The 20,256-nt window shown below is 68.7% G+C and overlaps 6 protein-coding genes across 6 annotated transcripts; 4 read left to right on the plus strand and 2 right to left on the minus strand.

Annotated features, from left to right (window-relative positions):
• Nucleotides 1–77: 77 nt before the first annotated feature.
• RHOBADRAFT_55560 (uncharacterized protein) lies at nt 78–4,225 on the minus strand. Its single transcript, XM_018417912.1, has 6 exons — nt 3,494–4,225; nt 3,003–3,419; nt 2,484–2,796; nt 673–2,371; nt 542–600; nt 78–444 (listed from the first exon to the last, which is right to left on the minus strand). Exons 1-6 carry the CDS (start codon nt 3,972–3,974, stop codon nt 177–179), a joined length of 3,237 nt encoding a protein of 1,078 aa, XP_018268940.1. The 5' UTR covers nt 3,975–4,225; the 3' UTR covers nt 78–176.
• A 59-nt stretch (nt 4,226–4,284) lies between these two features.
• RHOBADRAFT_46480 (uncharacterized protein) lies at nt 4,285–5,659 on the plus strand (the record flags this gene model as incomplete). The annotated part of the gene is made up of 7 exons (XM_018414796.1): nt 4,285–4,427; nt 4,574–4,680; nt 4,789–4,957; nt 5,065–5,076; nt 5,180–5,220; nt 5,329–5,407; nt 5,515–5,659. 7 exons carry the CDS (start codon nt 4,285–4,287, stop codon nt 5,657–5,659), a joined length of 696 nt encoding a protein of 231 aa, XP_018268941.1.
• Nucleotides 5,660–9,736: 4,077 nt separating this feature from the next.
• RHOBADRAFT_46482 (uncharacterized protein) lies at nt 9,737–11,290 on the plus strand (the record flags this gene model as incomplete). The annotated part of the gene is made up of 6 exons (XM_018414797.1): nt 9,737–10,210; nt 10,282–10,455; nt 10,525–10,782; nt 10,856–11,037; nt 11,124–11,202; nt 11,264–11,290. The coding sequence occupies 6 exons, from the start codon at nt 9,737–9,739 to the stop codon at nt 11,288–11,290; spliced, it is 1,194 nt and encodes a 397-aa protein (XP_018268942.1).
• A 2,414-nt stretch (nt 11,291–13,704) lies between these two features.
• RHOBADRAFT_17659 (uncharacterized protein) lies at nt 13,705–15,339 on the plus strand (the record flags this gene model as incomplete). The annotated part of the gene is made up of 4 exons (XM_018412382.1): nt 13,705–13,829; nt 13,906–14,089; nt 14,375–14,882; nt 15,023–15,339. Coding segments are annotated over 4 exons (1,134 nt in total), but the record flags the coding sequence as incomplete, so codon positions are not given.
• Nucleotides 15,340–18,127: 2,788 nt separating this feature from the next.
• On the plus strand, nt 18,128–19,060 carry RHOBADRAFT_29576 (uncharacterized protein). The gene is made up of 4 exons (XM_018412875.1): nt 18,128–18,163; nt 18,329–18,413; nt 18,510–18,794; nt 18,914–19,060. Exons 1-4 carry the CDS (start codon nt 18,140–18,142, stop codon nt 18,928–18,930), a joined length of 411 nt encoding a protein of 136 aa, XP_018268944.1. The 5' UTR covers nt 18,128–18,139; the 3' UTR covers nt 18,931–19,060.
• A 398-nt stretch (nt 19,061–19,458) lies between these two features.
• On the minus strand, nt 19,459–20,175 carry RHOBADRAFT_8802 (uncharacterized protein; the record flags this gene model as incomplete). The annotated part of the gene is made up of 2 exons (XM_018419230.1): nt 19,459–19,914; nt 19,969–20,175. Coding segments are annotated over 2 exons (663 nt in total), but the record flags the coding sequence as incomplete, so codon positions are not given.
• Between the last annotated feature and the right edge of the window lie 81 nt (nt 20,176–20,256).

Genomic DNA, 20,256 nt, shown 5'->3' on the forward strand with positions numbered 1-20,256 from the left:
CAGCCACCGAGTCGGGCGAAGAGAGAAAGGGAGGAAAGTCGGCCGCGGCTTGTGCGCTCGGCAGCGGCGAGGCCAGTGAAGCACGGAAAGGACTCTGATTCTCAGGCAAGCGTACTCAAAGGCAAGTCGGGCACCCTCCCGGTCCCTCGCCTCCGTCCCAGCCCCGCCGCGAGCTGCTACTCGGACTCGTCCTCGCTCCCGCTCCCCTCCTCGTCCTCCTCCTCCTCCTCCTCCTCGTCCTCCTCGCGCTTCTTCTTCTGCTCGTCGTACTCCACGGCCGCGGCGACGATCCACCTCGAGAGCGCCCGCTTGTCGTGCCACAGCGCGTTGGCGGCGGCGACGTCGCGGGTCTGTGCGCTCGAGAGGATGGCGTCCTGCGGCCTGCGGGCGAGCTTGCGGTCGGCGATCGAGGGAGGGTAGATCGAGATCGGGATGGTGGCCGGCCTGCAGAGGGGGATGAGAGGGGAGGGAAGGGAGGAGGGCGGGAGAGGGGAGGAGGTCAGGGCCGGGACGTCGTGCGAGGGCAGAGAAGGGGACGCACTCCTTGGTGCCAGGCAAGACGGCCCACGCGACATGCTTTGCGTCCGGGTTGCTCATGATCTGTACGAAGAGAGAGTCAGTAAGAGGCGAGGGCAAGAGGGAGAGGACGAGGAGAGGAAGCTGAGGACGCACCACCGCCGGCAGCACGAGCCTCCCTGCGAGGTACGTAAAGACGCGCTCGCCCGCCTTGTACACGCCCTCGTCCTCCTCCGAGCTCGCCTCGGCCGCCGCGACACGCGCCGACGAGCGCGAGCCGTGCGCCTGGGGCTTGCGCCTCGACGAGGCCTGGGCGGCGGCGGCGCGCGACTTGGCTTTGCTCTTGCTCGCGCCCTTGTTCTTGCCGGCGCCCTTGCTCGACTCGGCCTTGACCTTCTTCTTGGTCGGGGCCGGCGCCGAGGACGAGGCGCGAGCGGGCTGGGTGCGCTTGGCGACGGTCGGGGCCGAGCGACGCCTCGACTGGGCGGCGGTGACGACGCGCTCCTTGCCCTTGGCGCTGGTGCGGCTCGTCGAAGGCTCGTCGTCCTCGTCCTCGTCATCGTCGTCGTCGGACGCGGCGACGGGCGAGGACGAGCGCTTGACCTTGCGCTTTTTCGCCGGCGGCGACGACGACCCCGAACGGCGGCGCGAGCGTGACGGGCCCGCATTGCCGTCGCCCTCGTCCTCGTCCGACGAGTACGAGCGCGTGACCTTGCGCTTCTTGCCGTCGCCCTTGCCGCCCTTGCCCTGGCCGCGGCGCGACGTGGTCTCGCTCGTCTTGCTGCGCTTCTTGGTGCGCCGCGCGCTCGCCGCGTCGTCGTCGTCGTCCTCGCCGCCGCTGCTGCTGCTGCTGCTGCTCTCCTGCTGCCGCTTGACGCTCGGGCGCACGCGGACGGGCACCTTCTTCTTGGTCTTGGGCTCGGGCGCGCGCGCCGCCTGGCCGCCGTCCGACGCGAGCTCGTCGACGTCGATGTCGTCCGGCGTCCCGACACGGGCACGAGCACGGGGCTTGGCCTTCTTGCCGACGGGCTTGGGCGCGGGCGCAGCGGCGAAAGCGGGCGCCGGCTCGAGCTCGTCGTAGTCGGACGAGGCCGTCTCGGGGCGGAAGAGGATGCCTTGCTGCGCCTTCTTCTTGGCCTGCGGCGCCTTGCTCGACGACGCGCGAAGCCGCGGCTTGGAAGAGGCGGGCTTGACCTTGAGCGTGGGCTTGGCCTTGGTCGAGCGCGAGGTCGACGCCGCCGGTCCCGCCGCACGCTCCTCGACCGCCTCGCCGTCGACCTCGACCGACGACGCCCTGCCGCCCTCGTCGTCGGACGGGAGCGCTCCGAGCTGCGAGATCGAGGGCGCGTGCTGGCCCGTGCGGACGCGCGACGACTCGGCGGGCGACGAGCTGCGCGACGTGGTCGGGGAGCGGGCGCGCGCCTTGCCCTTGCCCTCGCGGCGCTCGCCGGCCGACATGACGACGTCGCCGTTCTTGACGCGGAGCGGCTTCCTGCCTGCTCCCGCGGTCGCGGACACCGCACTCGAGGTCGGCGCCGGCTCGTCGTCGTCGTCGTCGACGTCGGCGAGGTGCTGCGCGAGCTGGTTGGCCTTGGGCACGGGCGAGTCGACCTCGCCGTCGAGGCCGTCGTCGTCGCTCGCGGCGGCGGCAGTAGTGGCGGCAGCGCGAGGCGTGCGCGAGTGGGCAGGGTGGAGCGGCGGGGACGAGGCCGACTTGGGCGAGGGGAGCGAGGCGGCGCTCGCGTGGTCGGGGTTGGCGCGCGACAGGGTGCGGTCCTTGGTGGCGTGACGAGGGAGGGGAGAGGCGAAGCGCTCGGGGGAGGGTTTGGCGGCGTGGTGGGCGGGAGGACGAGCGCTGCGGGCGAGGGCGTGTGAGTCAGTGCTTGAAGCAACTGCCCAAACCTCTCGAGGTGCACTCCGCGCACGCCTCAAGAGGTACCAGGGTGACGCAGAAGACCGAGACGCACCCGTCGACCGAGTCCTGCTCTCCCTCGTCCCCCTCGACCTCGCGCCTGACGACCTTGACGAACCCTCCGAGCCACCTCGCGACGTCCTCCTCGGCTCTGCGCTCGGCCTCGCCTCCCACGGCGTCCTGCTGCTGCTGGAGCTCGCCGAGGACCCTGACGACGCCGTCGACGCCGTCGCGCGTGAGCTCGCCCGGCTTGGCGCGGCGCGCGAGCGGCTCGAGCGCGGCGCAGAGGGCGGCGGCGTGGACGGTGGCGAATGCGAGGTGCGCGATGGATGGGAACAGCGAGGTGAAGTAGAACTCAAGCTGCGGCGCTGAGGTGGTGGGCGCGGCGGCGGGCTCGCAAACTCAACTCGGGGGGTCTCTCTTGCTCGCTGTTCTCACCCGTGAAGCACTAGTACACGCCCTGCCGAGAGTCCAAAAGCAGGCGCGTTCCTCGTCCTCGCCGACCCAAAGTGTCTGTTCGCCCTCGAGCTGCATCTCGCTCACCGGCCGCTCCCCCTCGCCTGCCCGTCGTCACTCTCCTCGTCCGAGTCGAGCTCGAGCTCGAGCTCCCTCGCCGCCTCGCGGTCGAGCGGCAGCCTGACGCTCTGCCCGCCCCAGCCGGCCCCGACCGCCCCGGCCGCCCTCGCCCTCGCGCGCCACGCCTCGGTGCGGTCCCACGCCCAGCGCGCCGCGTACGCGCACCCGACAAGGAACGCGCCCGCGAGCGCGAGGTCGACCATGTGCCCGAGCGTGCGCCACACGAGGCCGTGCGCGGCGGCGGGGCGGCGCTCGCGGCGAGGAGGGGGCGTCGTGTCGGACCCGCCGTCGCTCGGCGGCGACGAGGCGAGGTCGAACGCCCTGCGGAGGGACGAGGGCGAGAGGGACGTGACGAGGACGACGGCGTTGTGTGGCGCGGGCGGGAGCGCGTCGAGGTGAGGGCGGGCGTGCTCGTCTGCGGGCGCGACTCGGAAAAGGGTCAGTCTCCCTCGCCTCGTGAGAATCGAGTGGAGGAACGAGGCGACGGACCGAGTGCCCGTGCCCATGCAGCCCTGTCGTCGTCGTCGTCGACGCCGTCGACCGTCAAGTGGGCGACGCGCACCTCCTTGTTGGCCGCGCCTTTGCCGCACGTGTCGCGCCAGCCGCGTGCCCACGCGAGGACGGTCCCCTCGACGGCGTCTGGGACGAGCGTGTTGGACGGTGCGGCGGCGTAGCGGTCCCACAGCGAGTGGTGCGAGGTTGAGTTGTCGTCGTCGGCGCGTGGAAGGAGGGCGAGGTCGTCGAGGGCGAGGTGGTCGACGCTGAGGACGAGGAGGGTGCCGCACGTGTGGAAGCCGGGGAGGAAGGCGACGGTGCCGACGGGCTTGGCGAACGCGTCGTCGTCGAGGCCGAGGAAGGGCGAGGGGGAGGAGAAGCCGAGGAGAGGGATGCGGGCCGAGGGGAAGGGTGCGGCGAGGGCGAGAGTGCAGGCGGCGAGGGTGGCGAGGAGGGCAGCTGTGCTCGACAGCATCGTGTGTGCGGCCAGCGAGCGAGCTGGTCGAGGTGGGAGGCAGAGGTGCGCTTCTTGATGAGGGCGAGGGCGAGGGGGAGCCGAGCAGTGGTCGGCAACCTCGGGTGGACCGCTGTGTTGCTGAAGCTGCTGTAGGAGGTACGCTGAGTAGCTCTGGCATGACTGCAGTCTAGCGGAGCGAGGTGGGCGAGAGCTGCCGAAGCTCACAGGGCGGCCAGATCTGCACCGCCTCGTCCTCCCCCTCCTCCCCTCCCCCACTCCCTCGATTCAGCTCCAGCCAGCTCGGATAGCGCCACTCGCAGCACCCAAGATGGCACCACACGCACCTCCGCCATCCCTCTTGACCCCGACCACCGTCTACTCGCTCCTGTCGACCCTCGCCATCCTCGTCGCCGCCCTCGCCCTCGCAAGACTCGCCCTCCCCACCAACCGCTGCCGCAGCCCGGTCCACCGGTCAGTCCCCCTCCGCCTCGCCCGTGTCCACTCTACTCGCACCCCGCAGCGCGACCAGACGAGGACCGCTCCTCCTCGTTCCCCTCCCCCTCGTTCCCCTCCTCCTCGTTCCCCTCGTTGACCCCCGTCTCGCACACCGCCCGCAGGTACACGTTCGTCTGGCTCGCATTCGACGCCCTCATTCACTTCATCCTCGAAGGCTCGTTCATCTACCAGTCTTTCCCGCGACCTCGCACCGTCAACTCGAGCAAAGGTCCGTCTCCCTCTCCCCCTCCCTCTTCTCTCTCTCGTGTCCTCGCGCACTGACCGCCTCCTTCTGTCCACCCGCACGTCATCTCTGCAACCACCCTCGACGCCGCAGGTCCCTTCGCCCTTCTCTGGCAAGAGTACGCCCTCGCCGACACGCGCTGGGGCACCTCGGACCCGACCGTCGTCGCCATCGAGCTCATCACCGTCCTCGGCGCCGGCCCGCTCGCCGTCTACTGCGCCGCAAAGATGTGCGGCACGAGCGAGGCCTGGAGGTTCTGGATGTGAGTCGCCCGCGTTCCCCCTCGTCCTCGTCCTCGTGCGTCCGCCTGTCGCGGCGCCAGCGCTCGTACTTAGGGCACTTCGGCTGACTCTCGCCTCTTGTGCGCAGCGTCATTCTCTCGTGAGTCCCTTGCCTTTGACCATCTCGCAGGCGGCGGCCTGTCAAAGCTGCGCCCGCACCTCACTCACGACCCTCTCGCCCTCCCCCTCTTTCCTCAACACAGCGTCGCCGAGCTCTACGGCGGCTGGATGACGTTCGCTCCCGGTGCGTCTCGCGCGCTCTCTCTCTTTCTCCCACTCTCTGCCGACTGCGCGAGCGCCGCCGCAGCACGCCTGACCTCTCGGCGTCCTGGACGCGCGCGCGCACACACAGAGTGGATCTCGGGCTCGCCCTCGCTCAACACGTCTCACTGGCTGTACACCTACGTGTACCTCCTCTTCTTCAACGGCCTGTGCGTCCTCGCCTTTCCTCCTTCCGCCCGCCTCGAGACCCGACTGACCCGACCCTCTCTCCCTCCCCTCCCTCGTCCCTCGCCCCTCCCGCCCCACGCGCATGCAGCTGGGTCATCATCCCGCTCGCCCTCATCGCCGACTCGGGTCGGGAGATCTGCGCCGCGCTCGGGCGCGACGCGGCGGCGGGGCGCGCTGGGGCGGCGTCGCGAGCGGGCGCGCTCGAGGCCAAGGCGAGGGCCAAGGCGGCGTAGCGTGGCGGGCGCGCAAGGACGAGCTGGACGAGCAAGCGAGCGTGGGCGCGGGTGCGACGTCCGAAAGAGAGAGAGGAGAGGACGCTCGAGGAGGAGGTCCGAGCCGGCCTTCTCTTGAGCTCGCAGGCGGCCCCTCTCCTGTGCTGCAGGTCTGCTCGAAGCGCCGGGCCCACACTCGCTCGCTCGTACTCTCGCTCCAGCTCTCACGCGAACGAGGCCTCACCTGCGTGAGCTGCGCGACGGCCAGCTCTCGAGGCCCGACCCGGCCGCGCCTGTTCCCCCTCGCTCTCGCGCTCTCTCGCTCTCGTCCTCGCACGGCAGACGAGCCCGGCATGTCCCGCTCGAGCCTGAGAGGGCTAGATCCTGCGAGCGCGAGAGGGCGAGTCAGTTTCTCGAGGCTCGAGCGCTCGCGACGGGCGGGACGCCCCTCGTCTCGCTCTCGGCGCCGCCGACTCGAGGTCCCACCACGCCGCGCGCGGTCGAGACCGAGAGACAGGTTGCCGCGACGCGCCGACGCAGGACCGAGAGCCGACCGGCGAGAAGGGACGGCGACAGGGCGCGCGGAGAAAGAGGACGCACAGGCTGCTTAGGTCGACAGGATGCTGCTCTCTCGCGGGATGTCCTTGCTCTTCTCTCAGGATGCAGAGAGGGGACCAAGTTCGCTCGTAGACAGCGTTGCAGGTGACCTGGTCGAGGCGAAGCGTCAGGACGGGCTCGTGGAAAGGAGGGGCGCAAAGGGCTCGACGACGTGTTCACGGGTCGCCGACAGGGAGAGGAAGAAGAAGAGGCGACGCACATGTACAAAGAGTGCTCGTAGACGTTTGTCGACACGCGCAGGAGCTGTCTCGGCGCGGGAAGAGGGGTCAGCGGATCGGGCTCTCGGCGGATGGCGAGGAGGGACGAAATGGGGGACGCACAGGCTCGACAGAACTGGTTGAGCGGGTTTGCCTTGACGAGGATCTGCGAGAGAGGGCGTGACGGTGTAGGCGAGGCGACATGTAAAGGGGCACGAGGAGGAGAGCGGGCGAGAGGGTGCAGGGTGGGAGGGGACGGGGAGAGGCGAGGTCAGCGCGCCGTCCTGCTCCGCAGCGTCCCTCGCCTGCCGCTCTTGGCCACACGGTCGAGGCTGTGGCGGACGACGGGGCTCGACGGGCGAATGCTCGGTGCTCGACGAGCGCGAGGATGCGCAGAGAGGGACGCGCCGCGTTGCCGAGGGATCATCGCCGCGCGGAACCCACGGCTGGTAGGATGTTACCTGCGCGACGTTCCCCAACGACTCGACGACGCGTCTCTCTCGAGCGCAGGAGTGGGCAGGGCGAGGGTGGGCGAGAAGGAGGTCAAACGCGACTCACGCGACAAGGGAGGGGAGGGCGAGAGACGGGAGCGAGGGGTGTGGAGGACTTGACGAGGTCGAGGCTGGCGGCGAGCGAGCAAGAAGCTAGAGTCTGAGCGACGAGAGCGAGAGCGAGTGAAGGGAAGGAGAGAGAGAGAGAGCCGCGCCCCGGATTTCGCCAAGTCCCGCCGGCCGGTCCTCCCCTCCCTCTACCTGCTCGCCCTCGTCACTCACGCTGTGTACACGCTGCTGCATCTGCTGCTTGCTCGCTCTCGAGTCAACTCGGCCAAACAGCCGCCCGCCCAAGCCGGTCAGTCTTCCTCACTCGCACCTCCTCGTCCTCCTCCCTCGCCGACCCTCCAACGCCTGCCCTCGGCACCGTGCGGCTCCATGTCGAGGTCTGGGTCTCGCCACTGACCTAGCCGCATCCCGCAGCACCATGCCCGCCTCTACACGGCCGCCTGTCGCCAACCAGCACGACCTCGCCTCTTCGGCTCATCTCTCTCGCCCGTTCACTCGCCGAACACACCTCTTGCCGACTCGCGTCTCAGCCCAGCATGTTCCACACCTCGGCATCTTCGACCCTGGCGCCCTCGCAAGCCCGGATCGACCTCGTCCAGGGCGCGCTCCCCTCCTCGGCCGGTCGCCCTCGCCGTCTCACCCCGCCCAGGCCGTTCAGCACGCCCAGGGGCGGCGAGACGGGCTCCCTCAACATGTCGACAGTGTCTCTCGACTCACGGCGCCGCGTCTCTGCCGGCAGCACCGCCATGTTCACTCGGTGCGCCCCCCTTCTCTCCCAAATTGCCCACGGGCGCCGTCGTTCCCGAGCTCACGCCTCCCTCGAGCGCACGTTCGCCGTACACTTCAACCACCGACGATAGTGCGCGCGTCAACGTGCTCGACCGTCAAGGCCCCACACCGCCAGATCCTCGACCCTCTCGCCCAACCAGTCGGCGACTCGCCCTCGGCCCTCGCCTCTTCCAGCTCAACAAGCACGACGCCCTGCTCAACGGTACTCTCGACTTCTGCGCCTGTTTCACCAACTTCTCGCTGCTGGATCGCCGAGTACTCGTCGCGCCGCCCCGACTCGATCCACCCTCCGCCCGACCGAGACCGCCAAAGCTGCGCCGGCCTCACGCCAAGGTCGACCAACACCTGCATGACTGCCCCGACTAGTGCGACAGCGCCCTCGCGTGCACGGCAGAGCGCAGCGCCGCATCGCTCATCGAGGTGCGCCCGTCTCGTCCCTCCCTCCTTCGCCCTCCCCGACCTGACTCGCCTGCCCGCCGAGGCGCTCTCCTGCAGGCTCTACGACCTCGACATCATCTCTCGATCATCACGGCGCTTGTCGGCACCGCGCTTGGCGCTGCAGGAGCGCCGTCCAGGGTCCGCCGGCTCGACTCGGCGCTTCTCGTCGCCGCACGTCTCGAGTTCACGACCGAGGCCGCCCTTCTCTCCCCGCCACTCTTCCAGATTCTTGCCTCAGCTCGCCAACCTGTACCGCGTTACGCGCTTGGCGCCTCGGCCGGCGTCGTCGGCAGCGCCGGCGCTGCACTCGCCGCTCCTCCCAGTTCGCCTTCCTCGACCTCTTCCCGCCCAGACGGCCGACTCTCACTTCGGTCGAGGCGTCTCTCGACCTTGTCGACACGTCGGGTCGGGCTCGACGAGTCGAGAGGTGAACGAGCGGGAGCGCGCCTCGACCTTTTCCTCGTTTCGCCGGGCTCGTCGCGCGCACCTCGAGACGGTCCCTGACTTGCAGCCCCTTGCCTACAGACCTCGACTCGACCCTGTCGCCGTCCCGGTCGACGCACTCGGCCCCCTCGACCACCGTCAGCCCCCCTTGCCCGCCCCTCAGCACGCCCTTTCCCCCTCCTCGCGGCCCTCTCGCCGACCTTTGCCCGCCGCCGCTCGTCTCGCCCATGTGCGCCCGCCCACCTCTCCACACACCCCTCGTCGCCCCACAGCCCCTCCCGACCCGACGCCGCACCGCCCTCGACCGCGCTCGACGCTCCTCGCGCCAAACGGCGCCGACCTCGCCCTCGCCCTGCGCCGCTCGCCGCCGCACCTCTGCGCACTCGGGACGAGACGGGCGACGTGCGGGACGTGCGGCGGGTGGTGCGCAGCGGCCGTAGCCGTCGAGACGACGTGCAACACGGCCAAACGTTCTGCGCCTCGGCGCGCACCGAATTTCCGCGGCGAGCCCGGCGCGAGCCAGTGCTCCCGGCTCTCGACGCTGCTCGACGCCGTCGCTGCTGAGAGAGGGGACCTGTCGAGAGCGTCCGCGCGAGGAGGGAGAGGCGCCAGACCGCGAGAATGAGAGACGAAAGCAGGATTTCGAGCGACAAGATACGCTCGAGTCGACTGACTCGAGGTACTTTCGGCGACTTTGCTAAGTGCGAGTTGCCGCGTTGCGTACGTGCGGAGATCTGCGTCAAGTGGAGCTCCCTGATTTTCGGACTTGACCGAATAAGCGAACGTTGTCGAGCATAGTAAAGCTCGGTAAGTCGATGCGGGAGGAGAATAGCACCGCCCGCTCTCGCGGACTGGGCTCAGCACAGCCGCTGCGGCTCGAGGGACAGCGCCAGACTACTGTACACTGTTCATAACGAGTATCCGAGTGACCAGATCTGCAGCCAGAGAGAGTCAGAGAGAGCGAGCCCTCAGCAAACACTCACCTCGTCTCGCCCGTCTCGCTCTCCCTCTCCCCTCATCACTACGTGTCCTGCTCTACAAACACGCCAGTCATGAGCCAGAACAACCTCCAGCTCCCCGCCGCACCGCCGTCGCTCCTCGAGCACCCTCTCGTCGTCTCCCAAGGTCGCGGCCTCGTCGCGTCAGAGCAGCAGTTCATCCTCAAGGACTACCGCGCGGAGTCCACGGAGCCGCCCGTCGACCTCAACGTCGTCATCGCCGAGGGCTGGAACGTCGTGGGCGAGTACCCGAACGCCGAGTCGGGCCACCTCGTCGCCTCCATCCGCCTGCGCCGTGTCGGCTCGCCCGTCCGCTCCGTCGTGATCCACAACTCCACGCTCGGCGCGAGCGCCGTCAAGGAGCTCTTCCGCGAGCTCAGCGACTTTCACAAGCTCGTCACGCTCAAGTTCGACTCGTTCAAGCTCCTCCTCCCGTCCACCCTCGACCCCATCCGCGAGCACTGCCTATTCCAGGGCAAGTTCCCCAAGCTGTCGACGTTCACGCTCATCGGCAACGAGCATGCGCCCGTGCGTGGATCGTTCCCCTGTCCTCTACACATTTTCCAAGCGCCGACCAGGCAAATTCGCACCCTTCGCAGGTTGGCCTCCTCAACTCGTCCACCTCGCTCAAGGCGGTCACGCTCCTCGGGCCGTTCACGCTCGACGAGTTCGACCTCAAGAACCTCGTCCGCCACCTCCCGTACCTCAAGCACCTCGCCGTGCTCGTCAAGAACGGCGGTCAGGCGTCCGCAACCATCCTCAACGAGCTTCTGGTGCGTCCACACCTCCTCCTATCCTCTCTTGCCCTACAGCGTGGAGCTAACGACTGTCTCTGCGCGCAGGAGATCGTCGAGGCCGAGGACGGCTCAGACGCGCCTCACCCTCTCGACTGCCTCGCACTCGACCTCGGCGGCGAGGGCATCGGCGAGCTCCTCAAGGTCGTCAAGTACTTGCCCGAGCTGCGCCACCTCGTCCTCGTCCACGTCGGCGCCCTCGCCGTCGACGAGCTCAAGCGCCTGCGCGTCGCTTGCCCCGAGCTCGAGACGCTGTTCCTGTTCGTCGGACACGGCGTCACGGCGGTCCCGTGGCCATTCTCGCGCGTGAGTCGACCTCCTCTCATCCTCCTACAGCCCGCACGACTCGACCTGACCCCGTGACTCTTATTGCGCGCAGACCCAGGCGATGTCGGTCCTGAAGACGTTCAAGAAGCTCCGCATCCTCGGGTGGGATATCGAGCACATCACCAAGGGCGCCCCGCTCGACGCCCTCGCCGCCGCGACCGCCATCTTCAAGCGTCTCCGCCACCAGTGCAGCTCGCTCGAGACGGCCTACCTCGTCAACAAGGACGCGACCGAGTGCGTGACGCCCTTTTTCTCTTTCGCGCGAGCGGCACGCGATGGCACGAATGCGACCGAGACTGATCCTGCCCTTTCGTACGCAGCTCGAGCGACGGCATGATGTGCGACCTCAGCGGTGGTTCGCAGCTCGCGCTCGTGCCGCGTCGCACGACGATGAATGAGGTGCGTCGCCTTCTCAGCCTACCCTCCCGGAGTCCTTATTGACTTGCCCCTTCTCCGGCAGGCCGTCACCGCGTTTCTGAGCGTGTAGCGAGGGCGCGAGGAGCCGCAGAAGACGGCGAGCCGAGGGAAAGACGCGGCGAGACGGTCTGGGTCCGAGCGGCGGGGCCGAGTCTGGGTTTCTTTTAGTGTCAGTATTCGTAGCGCGCCGCAACAAGTGCGAAGTGCTCCCAAATTGATTCCCAGGGGGGCCGAGAGCGCGAGAGACCTGGGCGCACCGCAAAAGAGACAAACTCTCAGCAAGTTTCCGCTGACAAGCGCGACGACGAGGAGATGGTCGTTCCAGACCTTGCATTTCTTCTCTTCTCGAACTCGTGTGGCCCTCGATCTATCTGTCGAGACGTGTGCTCGACGATTCGTCCCCGTCGAGGACCCTGCAACGACGTCTCGCAGCAACTTTCCGCTGACGAGCGCGACGACGAGGAGATGGTCGTTCCAGAGCTTGCAGTTCGTCTCTTCTCGGGCTCGTGTGGCCGTCGACCTATCTGTCGAGACGTGTGCTCGACGTTTAGTGCCCGTCGCGTACCCTGCAACGACGTCCCGCTGCAAGTTTCCGCTGACAAGGGCGACGAGGAGGAGATGGTCGTTCCAGACCTTGCAGTTCTTCTCTTCTCGGGCTCGTGTGGCCCTCGATCTATCTGTCGAGACGTGTGCTCGACGATCGGGCCCCGTTAAGGACCATCTGCCAATTTCGGCCTCTCGACTGCTCGAAAACGTGGAAGAAGAGGAAGTGGACACGCTCCAGCTCGCAGACCCGCTCTTCCGGGGTCCGCCTTGCTCTCGCTGTACCTCTCGAGATCCCGAGCCGGCCTGCCCCGGCGCCGACGATGGCGATGCCGTTACCGACCAGGTCGCGGTCGTGCCGGTGAGCGACGCTCGGTGCGGGCTCGAGGACCATGTGCGCCGGCGCTCGCTGCTGCGTCGCGGCAGATCTGATGACCGGTACAGCGGGTCCAAGTGGGCGCAGCCGAGGGCGGATGCGCGACTGGCTGCGCGAACGCGAGCGTCACCGGGACGGGCGTCGTCGAGGCGGGAGCAGGTCCAGAGGGCGGGTGTCGAGCGCCGTGAGCGCCGAGCAGAGAGTCGCTGCACTTGGCGTGCGGTATTCGAGCAGGTCTGATATCCCGACTGCACGCAGCGAGGGGATCTCCTTGCGCAAGCTCGCTCCAGAGCGTGGGGAGCGGGAGCGAGCGAGAGCTGACGCAGCGGCAGGTGCCGCAGCTCGTTGCGGGGCACTGCGCAGCTCCGTACCAGATGGCTGCACTGCCGATGCGCGTTCGAGCGCCCCTGGCGGACGGGCCACGACGAGCGAGTCTGGCGCGCGCTGCAGAACGAGCCGGCGGTCGCAGAGTCGCAGCCTCAGTCGCAAGGAATTCGACGAGCTGCGGGATCTGTGACTGCGAGGTGCAGGAACGCACTGCCGATGCCGGAGAACCTGCAGACCGTTGACAGCACATGAGAGAGGCGGCGAGATGAAGTCGAGAGCAGCCTCGCCGGCGGGCGTCGCACACTGAGCAGAGGCTGCCGCGCTCGGGACCCTGTGGCGGTGGAGAGGCTGGAACGCAGCTCGAGCAGCAGCGGTACTCGCTCGGAGCCGAGCTGAGCGAGAGCGGGCTCGAGGTGGTCGAGAGGAGGAGCGACCAAGCACGCTCACTCTCGACCACCAGCTGCAGCGACACGGCCAGAGCCACGAGGCTGCCGAGCACTGCCCACACCCCCTCGCGCCACCGACCACACGGCCCACTCGAGCGAGTCGCCACCCTCGTCGCCCCGCTCGTCTCGCGCCTCCTCCCGGTCCCGTCCCGGCCGCGCCAGCTCCACCACAGCCACCGCGGCAGCAATGAGCACCACCCAAGGAGGCGCTCAACTCGCCAACCTGCTCAACGCCGTCACCGCCGCAACCCCGGGCACCCTTACCGTCGACCCACCTGCACCGCCCGCCCACTCGCACGCGCCACCTCCAACATCAGCGACCGCGGTGCCAGGACACGCACCCGGCTCGCACATCAAGCCCGTAAAGGCCGAGGATCACTACCGTGAGTCGTTCGCCCATCTCCTCGCCCTCCTCGCACTCGTCCTCCCTCCACACAACCGGGCGTCGCCGCCGCTCGGCGCACTCTGCCTCGCACAGTCGTCCTGAAATGCCACCTTCGACTGTCTGCAGCGTCACCTCCTCAAGGTCCGCCCACACCCGCCGCCACCACGTCCTCGCCTGGCTCCTTCACCATCCCGCTCCCCTCCTTCGTCCACGACGACCCGCTCTCGTCCGACCCCGACTCGTCGTCCGACGAGGACTCGTTCGGCGAGCCCAAGCCTGCGCGCCCCAAGCGCTTCTCCAAGTCGACCGGCCTCGAGCGCCCCGTCCCGAGCTACTACTACGACGCCGAGTACGACCCGGGCACGGCCGGCACCAAGAAGCGCGGCCGTCGCGGTGGGTACAAGGGCGTGCCCGTCTTCGAGCCCACCATCGCCGACTTTGCCGACAACGGCGGCTTCTACGGCTACGTCAAGCGCATCGAGAAGTACGGCCTCCGCAGCGGCATCGTCAAGGTCGTCCCGCCCAAGGAGTGGTGCGTACTGCCCACCCGCCTCCCCTTGCCCCTTTCTCGAGCACACACTCACGATGCCTTGCCTCGCCGCTTACAGGACCAATTCGCTCAAGCCGGTCGACAAGCCGCTGCGCTCGATCCGCCTCCGCGACGCCATCGAGCAGCACATGCTCGGCTCGCAGGGCCTGTACCGCGTCATGAACGAGGCCAAGACGCGCCAGTTCAACGCGGCCCAGTGGAAGGACCTCGCGACTCGCCCCAAGTGGCAGGCGCCCGACCTCGTCGGCGACGAGAAGAAGGGCGAGCGCTCCGAGCGCTCGGTCATCAGCGACCGCGCGCGCAAGCGTCGAGCGTCGGCGGCGGTCGACAGCAAGAAGGGCAAGGGCAAGGGCCGCGAGGACGACGAGTCGGACGAGGCGGCGGACGAGGACGGCGACGACGGCGGCGCGCCGGACTCGCCGAAGCGCAGGACGCCCGCCCGCCGCGCCAAGGTCGACGGCGCCGCCAAGATGGCCGCCGCCAAGGGCACCGGTCGAGGCCGAGGTGTCGCCGTCGCTGTCGACGAGCCGGCCGACGACGCCGACGTCGACGCGCCCGCGTCGAGCGCACCCGTCCAGAGCAAACGTCGCCGCGCGTCGATGGCGCCCGCCAACCCGACCGACGACGAGTGGGCCGCGTTCGCCGCCGGCCTCGACGAGCTCCCGCACGGCATGACGCGCGACGACTACACGGTCGAGCGCATGCGCGACTTTGAGCGGCGGTACTGGCGCACGCTCACGTTCGGCGAGCCGCCCATGTACGGCGCCGACATGGCCGGGTCCCTGTTCGACGACTCGACGTTGGCGTGGAACGTGGCGCACCTCGGCGACCTCTTGCCCAAGCTCGCGCCGCGAGGGTGCGACATCCCGGGCGTCGTGTCGCCGTACCTGTACTTCGGCATGTGGCGCGCGACGTTCGCGTGGCACGTCGAGGACGCCGACCTGTACTCGATCAACTACATCCACTTTGGCGCGCCCAAGTTCTGGTACTCGGTCCCGCAGGAGCAGTCGGAGCGGTTCGAGCGCGTCATGGCTGGTGCGTCTCTCTCTCTCTCTCTCTCTCTCTCTCTCTCCCCCCCCTCTCTCCCTCTCTCTCTCTTTGGCTCGTACCCTCGGTCTACTCGCCGTCGCACGTCGAGCGTGAGCCTGACCCTCTTCTCCCCCTCCCTCTTCTAGGCCTGTTCCCGACCGACCGCAGCAAGTGCAACCAGTTCCTGCGCCACAAGTCGTTCCTCGCGTCGCCCAAGATCCTCACCAACAACGGCATCACGCTCAACCGCTGCGTCCAGCTCCCGGGCGAGTTCATTCTCACGTACCCCAAGGGCTACCACTCGGGCTTCAACCTCGGCTTCAACTGCGCCGAGAGCATCAACTTCGCAACCGAGCGGTGGCTCCCGCTCGGCAAGGTCACCAAGCACTGCCAATGCATCGAGGACTCGTGCGTCCGCACCATCTCTCCTCGCCCTCGCCCTCCCCCTCGCCCTCGCGACTGACCAACAATGCCCTTCTCCCCTGTTCGCCCATCGCGCGCAGGGTCAACATCGACGTCACGACCTGGCTGCGGCAGGCCGCCAAGGACGAGCACCTCGACCGCGGCGAGCCGTGGCCGTACGACGAGCTCGAGGAGAAGGCGCTCCTCGCCCAGATCGAGGCCGAGGACCGCGCCGAGGCCGAGCGCGTCGAGCGCGAGAACGCCGTCATCGAGTCGGCCGCCGCCCTCGCTCGCAAGCGTGCGTCGACGGGCGCGAGCGAGCGGCCTGTCAAGAAGACCAAGCAGGCGGCGGCGCCGGCCTACCAGGTCCCGATGGTGCTCATGCCGGCCGTGCCCGGCGTCCCGCCCTCGGGCCCCCTGTACACGCTCTCGATCTTCCAGGCGCTCCAGAGCAACGACGTGCTCGCCGAGGTCAAGGCCCAGCTTCAGCAGCTCATCCAGCACCCAAGCGGCACCTGGCGCCTCGACACGCCCGTCCGGTTCCAGGTCGTGCCGCACCCGAACCCGCCGCCGCCACCACCCACACCCGTGTCCAGGAACAAGTTCGAGCCGAACCCGTACGCCGCATCGGCGTTCCACTACCCGAAGCAGGGCACGCCGAGGCCATCCGCCGGCGGCCCCTCCTCGAGCGCCTCGTCGTCGGCAACGCCGGCACCCGCGTCGGCCGCCGCCGCAGGACCCGCACACGTTGCCGCGCCCGGCTCGGTGCCTTTCGCTCGGCAGGCGTCCGCCGCCGCCGCCGCCGCCGCCGCCGGGCCCGTCCAGCAGCCGCAGCGCGTCGCGCCACCCCAGCCCGACTTCGCGTGCGCATTGTGCCCTGAAGCGAGCACCGAGGGCCTCGTCATGATCGGCGAGCCGGGCGTCAAGAGCAAGAAGCGCCAGGCGGCCCACCGTGTTTGCGTCATGTTCACCCGTGCGCCCACCCTTTCGCCCTCGCCTCCTTGAGCTCGTGCTCGAGCGAAATCCTGACTCTGCTTGACACACAGCGGCAACCTGGATCGAGATCGACCCCGAGTCGGGCGAGGAGATCGTGCGCGGGTTCGGCAAGATCGAGAAGGCGAGGTGGAAGCTCGTGCGTCCCTTCTCGCCCTCGCCCACCCTCTCAGTCCCTCGAGCACCCCTGACCGTCTCTCTTGCGTCGTCTCGCAGAAGTGCCAGCTCTGCGCCGAGTCGCACGGCACCAAGGGTGCGTCCCCTTTTCTCGCCTTCGCTTTCCCAAGTCGCCCGTATTGACCTTCTCCACCTCCTCGCTTTCAGTCCAGTGCACCAAGGGCAAGTGCATCAAGGCGTTTCACGTCACGTGCGCTTTGCGCGAGGACTCGGGCGTCCACCTCGACGCGACCATTCCCGACCTCGACGGCTCGGGCGCGCCGATCAGCATCCTCGAGCTCACTCGTGCCGCCACGCCGCCGCCGCCGGCACCCGCCGCGCCGGACAGCGTCGAGCCGCAGCAGCCTGTCGAAGCCGCCCGGGCGACCGATGCTCCTCCTTCAGCCGCCGAGCCCGAGTCGACTGCGAGCCCGACCAAGCCGATCCTGAACGGCGACCAGATCCAGCTCACCGTCCTGTGCCGCACCCACAACCCTGTGCGCCCCTACATTCTCTTTCTCTCGCGCCTCGCGCCGCCGTACTGACCCGCCGCACCCACGCAGACGTGGCAGCGCCTCGAGACCGAGCGCAAGGCGACCGAGCTGCACGACAAGGTCGACAAGCTGCAGCGAGGCGACCGTATCCGCGTGAGGACCAACGGCGGCATGTACGACGTCGTGTTCGACAGCAAGGACGACGACAAGCAGACGGTCGAGTACGTGTTCGAGGACGGGTGCGTCGGCTCGTTCCTCCTGGGCATCCCTCTTTCAGTCGCGCCGTCCTGACGCCTCTCTCGCCTCCTGCAGCAAGCGCGCATCGGTCAAGTGGAAGCTCATCGTGTGGCCCGACTCGCCCGAGAAGCAGCGCAAGAAGGAGGAGGCGGCCGCGCGTGCCGAGCGCGAGAAGATGGCCATCCTCGACCGCCCGGCTTACCGCGCCCCGGCCAAGCGCACGACGTCGGCGCATGCCGTCACGCCCGTTCCCGCCGTCGCGCCGGTGCAGCCGCCGCATGCGCCGCACCCTGCGATGCAGCCGTTCTACGCCGCCGCCGCCACCGCCCTGCCGCCGACCGCCGCACCTTTGTCGCACGCCCAGGCGGCCCACCTGCAGGCGTACGGCTACCCCTCCGCCCCTCCCGTCCCCGCCCCACCTGCCTCGTACGGCTACCCGTCCCAGCCCCAGCCCCAGTCGCACCCTGCTCCGCCGCAGAGCGCCTACTACCCGCCGGCGCCGCACCTGGCTCCGCAGCTGCCGACGTACTCGACGGCCCCGCCGCAGGGCTACGGCGGCTCGGCAGGGCCGCACTACGCGTCGTACGCGTCTGCCACGGGCCAGCAAGGGCTGCCGCCGCACCCTTACGCCGGCGGTCCGCCGGCGTGAGGTTCGTCCAGTCGACGTCGTCGCGCTCAAGGCGGTCATGTTTCCTCCCTTCTCCCCATGTGTACCATCTCTTTCTCGCACCTTTGTCGCACTCCCTCGTTATCGCTCGCGCCGTGCACCCGTCTGTGACCTTCCTCGACCTCTCTCGACCTCTCTCTCTGCTTGTTCTACCGCGTGTGTTTTGCGCCCTCTCTGCAATGATTAGTGCATGTCCGTATCGACTGTGCGCAAGGCGCTGTGCACCGAGAGCAGCGAGCAAGCGAGCGAGGGACTTGGCCGTGGTTGGCCGCCGTCTCGGCTGTGCTTCCCTCGCCTGTCCTCACTCGCTCACCATGCTCGGCCTGAAGGCAACGATGGTGCGTCCACTCTCCCTGCACCTGTACAAGCTGCGGCAGCTGATCCTTGCCCTCCCCCGACCTCTCGTCCTCCCGCGCCAAAATCCCGCCCCGACTTCATCGCTCCCTCGCTCCCCGCCTCGTCCACCGCCTCTGCCGACCCTCGCTGTGGATGCGTACGAGCAGAGCATCATCGACAACTCGGGTGCGCTCGTCGCCGAGTGCGTCAACGTCCTCAAGACGAAGACTGGCCACGGCATGGCCCGCATCGGTCCGTCCCTCTCCTCCCCTTCCCTCCCTCTCGCCACGCCCGGCCGCCCAGAGCCATGTGAGAAAGCTGACTCAAGCTTGCATCCTCTCAAACCAGGTGACGAGATCGTCGTTGTCGTCAAGCGCGCGCGGCCCAACCCGCTCAACGGCCCCGGCGCGAGCGCCTCGTCGTCGGCGCCCAAGGTCCGCCGCGGTGACGTGCGCCGCGCCGTCGTCGTGCGCACCAAGTACCCGACGCGCCGACCCGATGGGCGGTACGTCCGCTTCGACGACAACGCGGCCGTCCTCGTCAACAACAAGAAGGAGATGATCGGGAACCGCATTGGCGGCGTCGTCGCGGCAGAGCTGAGGAGTCGAGGCTGGGGCAAGATCGTCAGCTTGGGTGAGTCGCGTCAGATCGTTCCCTCGCATCGTCCGGGGGACGTGGCTCGAGGCCATGAGCGCCGGCGGGCCGTCCTCCTCGTTCATTGCGAGCGATCTGACCCCTTTCTCCTCCCACAGCGCCCAAGGTCGTCTGAGCAGCGGCGCTGAAGGTCTGAGCGGGCACGAGGGTCGATGAGTGGTCGAGGAGGGGCCAGGAGGGGCACACGAGGACGCACATTGTCTGTACCACCACTTGCACTTTCGACTTTTCCCTTCTATCCTCTCTGTCCTGTCGGTCTGTCTCTTTCGCTCTCGCCTCGCTATCATCTCTCAGATAAAGAGAGCTGCCACAAACCTTCGAGAGATATGATGCGAGATGCAAGAGCTCCGAGAGTGACAAGGCGACGGCGGCGGTACACAGAGAGAGAGAGCGGCACGCAAGAAAGACGATGCCCTCGCGCAGCCCGACCCGCTCATCGCCTCGCCCAAATCGCCGCGACGGTTCCTGCCGTCGCGAGGCCGACAACGAGGCCGGTCGAGCCCATGACGAACGGGCATTTGAGCGCCGTGCCGTCCGGGTCGCGGTCGACGGGGCACCTGCCGACGCCGGCCCACGCGAGCCAGCTCGCGACCCAGCCGAGGCCGCAGTACTTGGACCGGTTGACGTCCCAGTAGCCCTTGGCCTCGCCGCGCTCCCACCCCTCGAGCACGCCCTCGCGCATGCGGTCGTCCATCTCGCCGAGCTGGGCGAGGCTCCACCGGTCCGAGACGCGGATCATCCACTCCATGCGGCGCTCGATCGTCTCCTTGTCGCCCGCGTTCTCCTTCTTGCGCAGGCCGGCGCGCAGGAGCCCGACGTTGTCGATGGCGCGCCCGGCGTTGTCCGGCAGCGCCTTCTCGAGGCGGCGCCGCAGGCGAGCGGCAACGCGAGGCCCTTTGCCGTTGGTCGAGACCATGACGCTGAGCGCGCCGCGGCGCAGGGTCGAGCCAAAGTAGAAGTCGCACTCGGGCGGGACGTCGGCGACGTTGACGAGGAGGCGGCGGTCCTTGCACGCCGTGTACACGGCTCGCGACAGGGGCGCGTCGTCGAGCGCCGTGAGGACCATGTCGAACCCGTCGATCTCGGCGTCGACGTTGTGCTCGGCGAGGCTGCGCCGGCGCCACTCGATGTCGATGCCGGCTCGCCCGGCGACCGCCTCCGGGTGCGACGACGTGAGGCGCCACGACACCTCGTCGCAGGTGCCGTCCTCGGGCGCAAGGACGACGATGCGCTTGGGCTTGGCGCACAGGAGGTGATACAGGCGCGAGGCGGCGACGGCGCCGCCGCCGATGAGCAGGATCGAGAGCTTCTTGGTCTGCCACGCGAGGAGGAGCGAGCCCGAGGGCTGAGGAGCCTCGAACGGGGCGGTCGACGAGTGTGTCGGATCGGTCGAGGTGGCTGCTGCGCCGGGGACCGACGAGGGCGAGAAGAGGGAAGGGTG

Source organism: Rhodotorula graminis (assembly GCF_001329695.1).
Source record: "Rhodotorula graminis WP1 unplaced genomic scaffold RHOBAscaffold_13, whole genome shotgun sequence".
NCBI classification, from domain to species: domain Eukaryota; kingdom Fungi; phylum Basidiomycota; class Microbotryomycetes; order Sporidiobolales; family Sporidiobolaceae; genus Rhodotorula; species Rhodotorula graminis.

Excerpts from the sequence above, each read along its gene's own strand:
- RHOBADRAFT_55560 (XM_018417912.1), bottom strand. The coding sequence starts at position 3,974 with ATGCTGTCGAGCACAGCTGCCCTCCTCGCCACCCTCGCCGCCTGCACT. Across the intron at positions 3,420-3,493 it reads TGCATGGGCACGGGCACTCG|ACGAGCACGCCCGCCCTCAC; the intron begins GTCCGTCGCCTC and ends TCGCGCCCGCAG. Across the intron at positions 2,372-2,483 it reads GAGCAGGACTCGGTCGACGG|CGCTCGTCCTCCCGCCCACC; the intron begins GTGCGTCTCGGT and ends CCTCGCCCGCAG.
- RHOBADRAFT_29576 (XM_018412875.1), top strand. The coding sequence starts at position 18,140 with ATGCTCGGCCTGAAGGCAACGATG. Across the intron at positions 18,164-18,328 it reads TCGGCCTGAAGGCAACGATG|AGCATCATCGACAACTCGGG; the intron begins GTGCGTCCACTC and ends GCGTACGAGCAG. Across the intron at positions 18,414-18,509 it reads CCACGGCATGGCCCGCATCG|GTGACGAGATCGTCGTTGTC; the intron begins GTCCGTCCCTCT and ends CTCTCAAACCAG.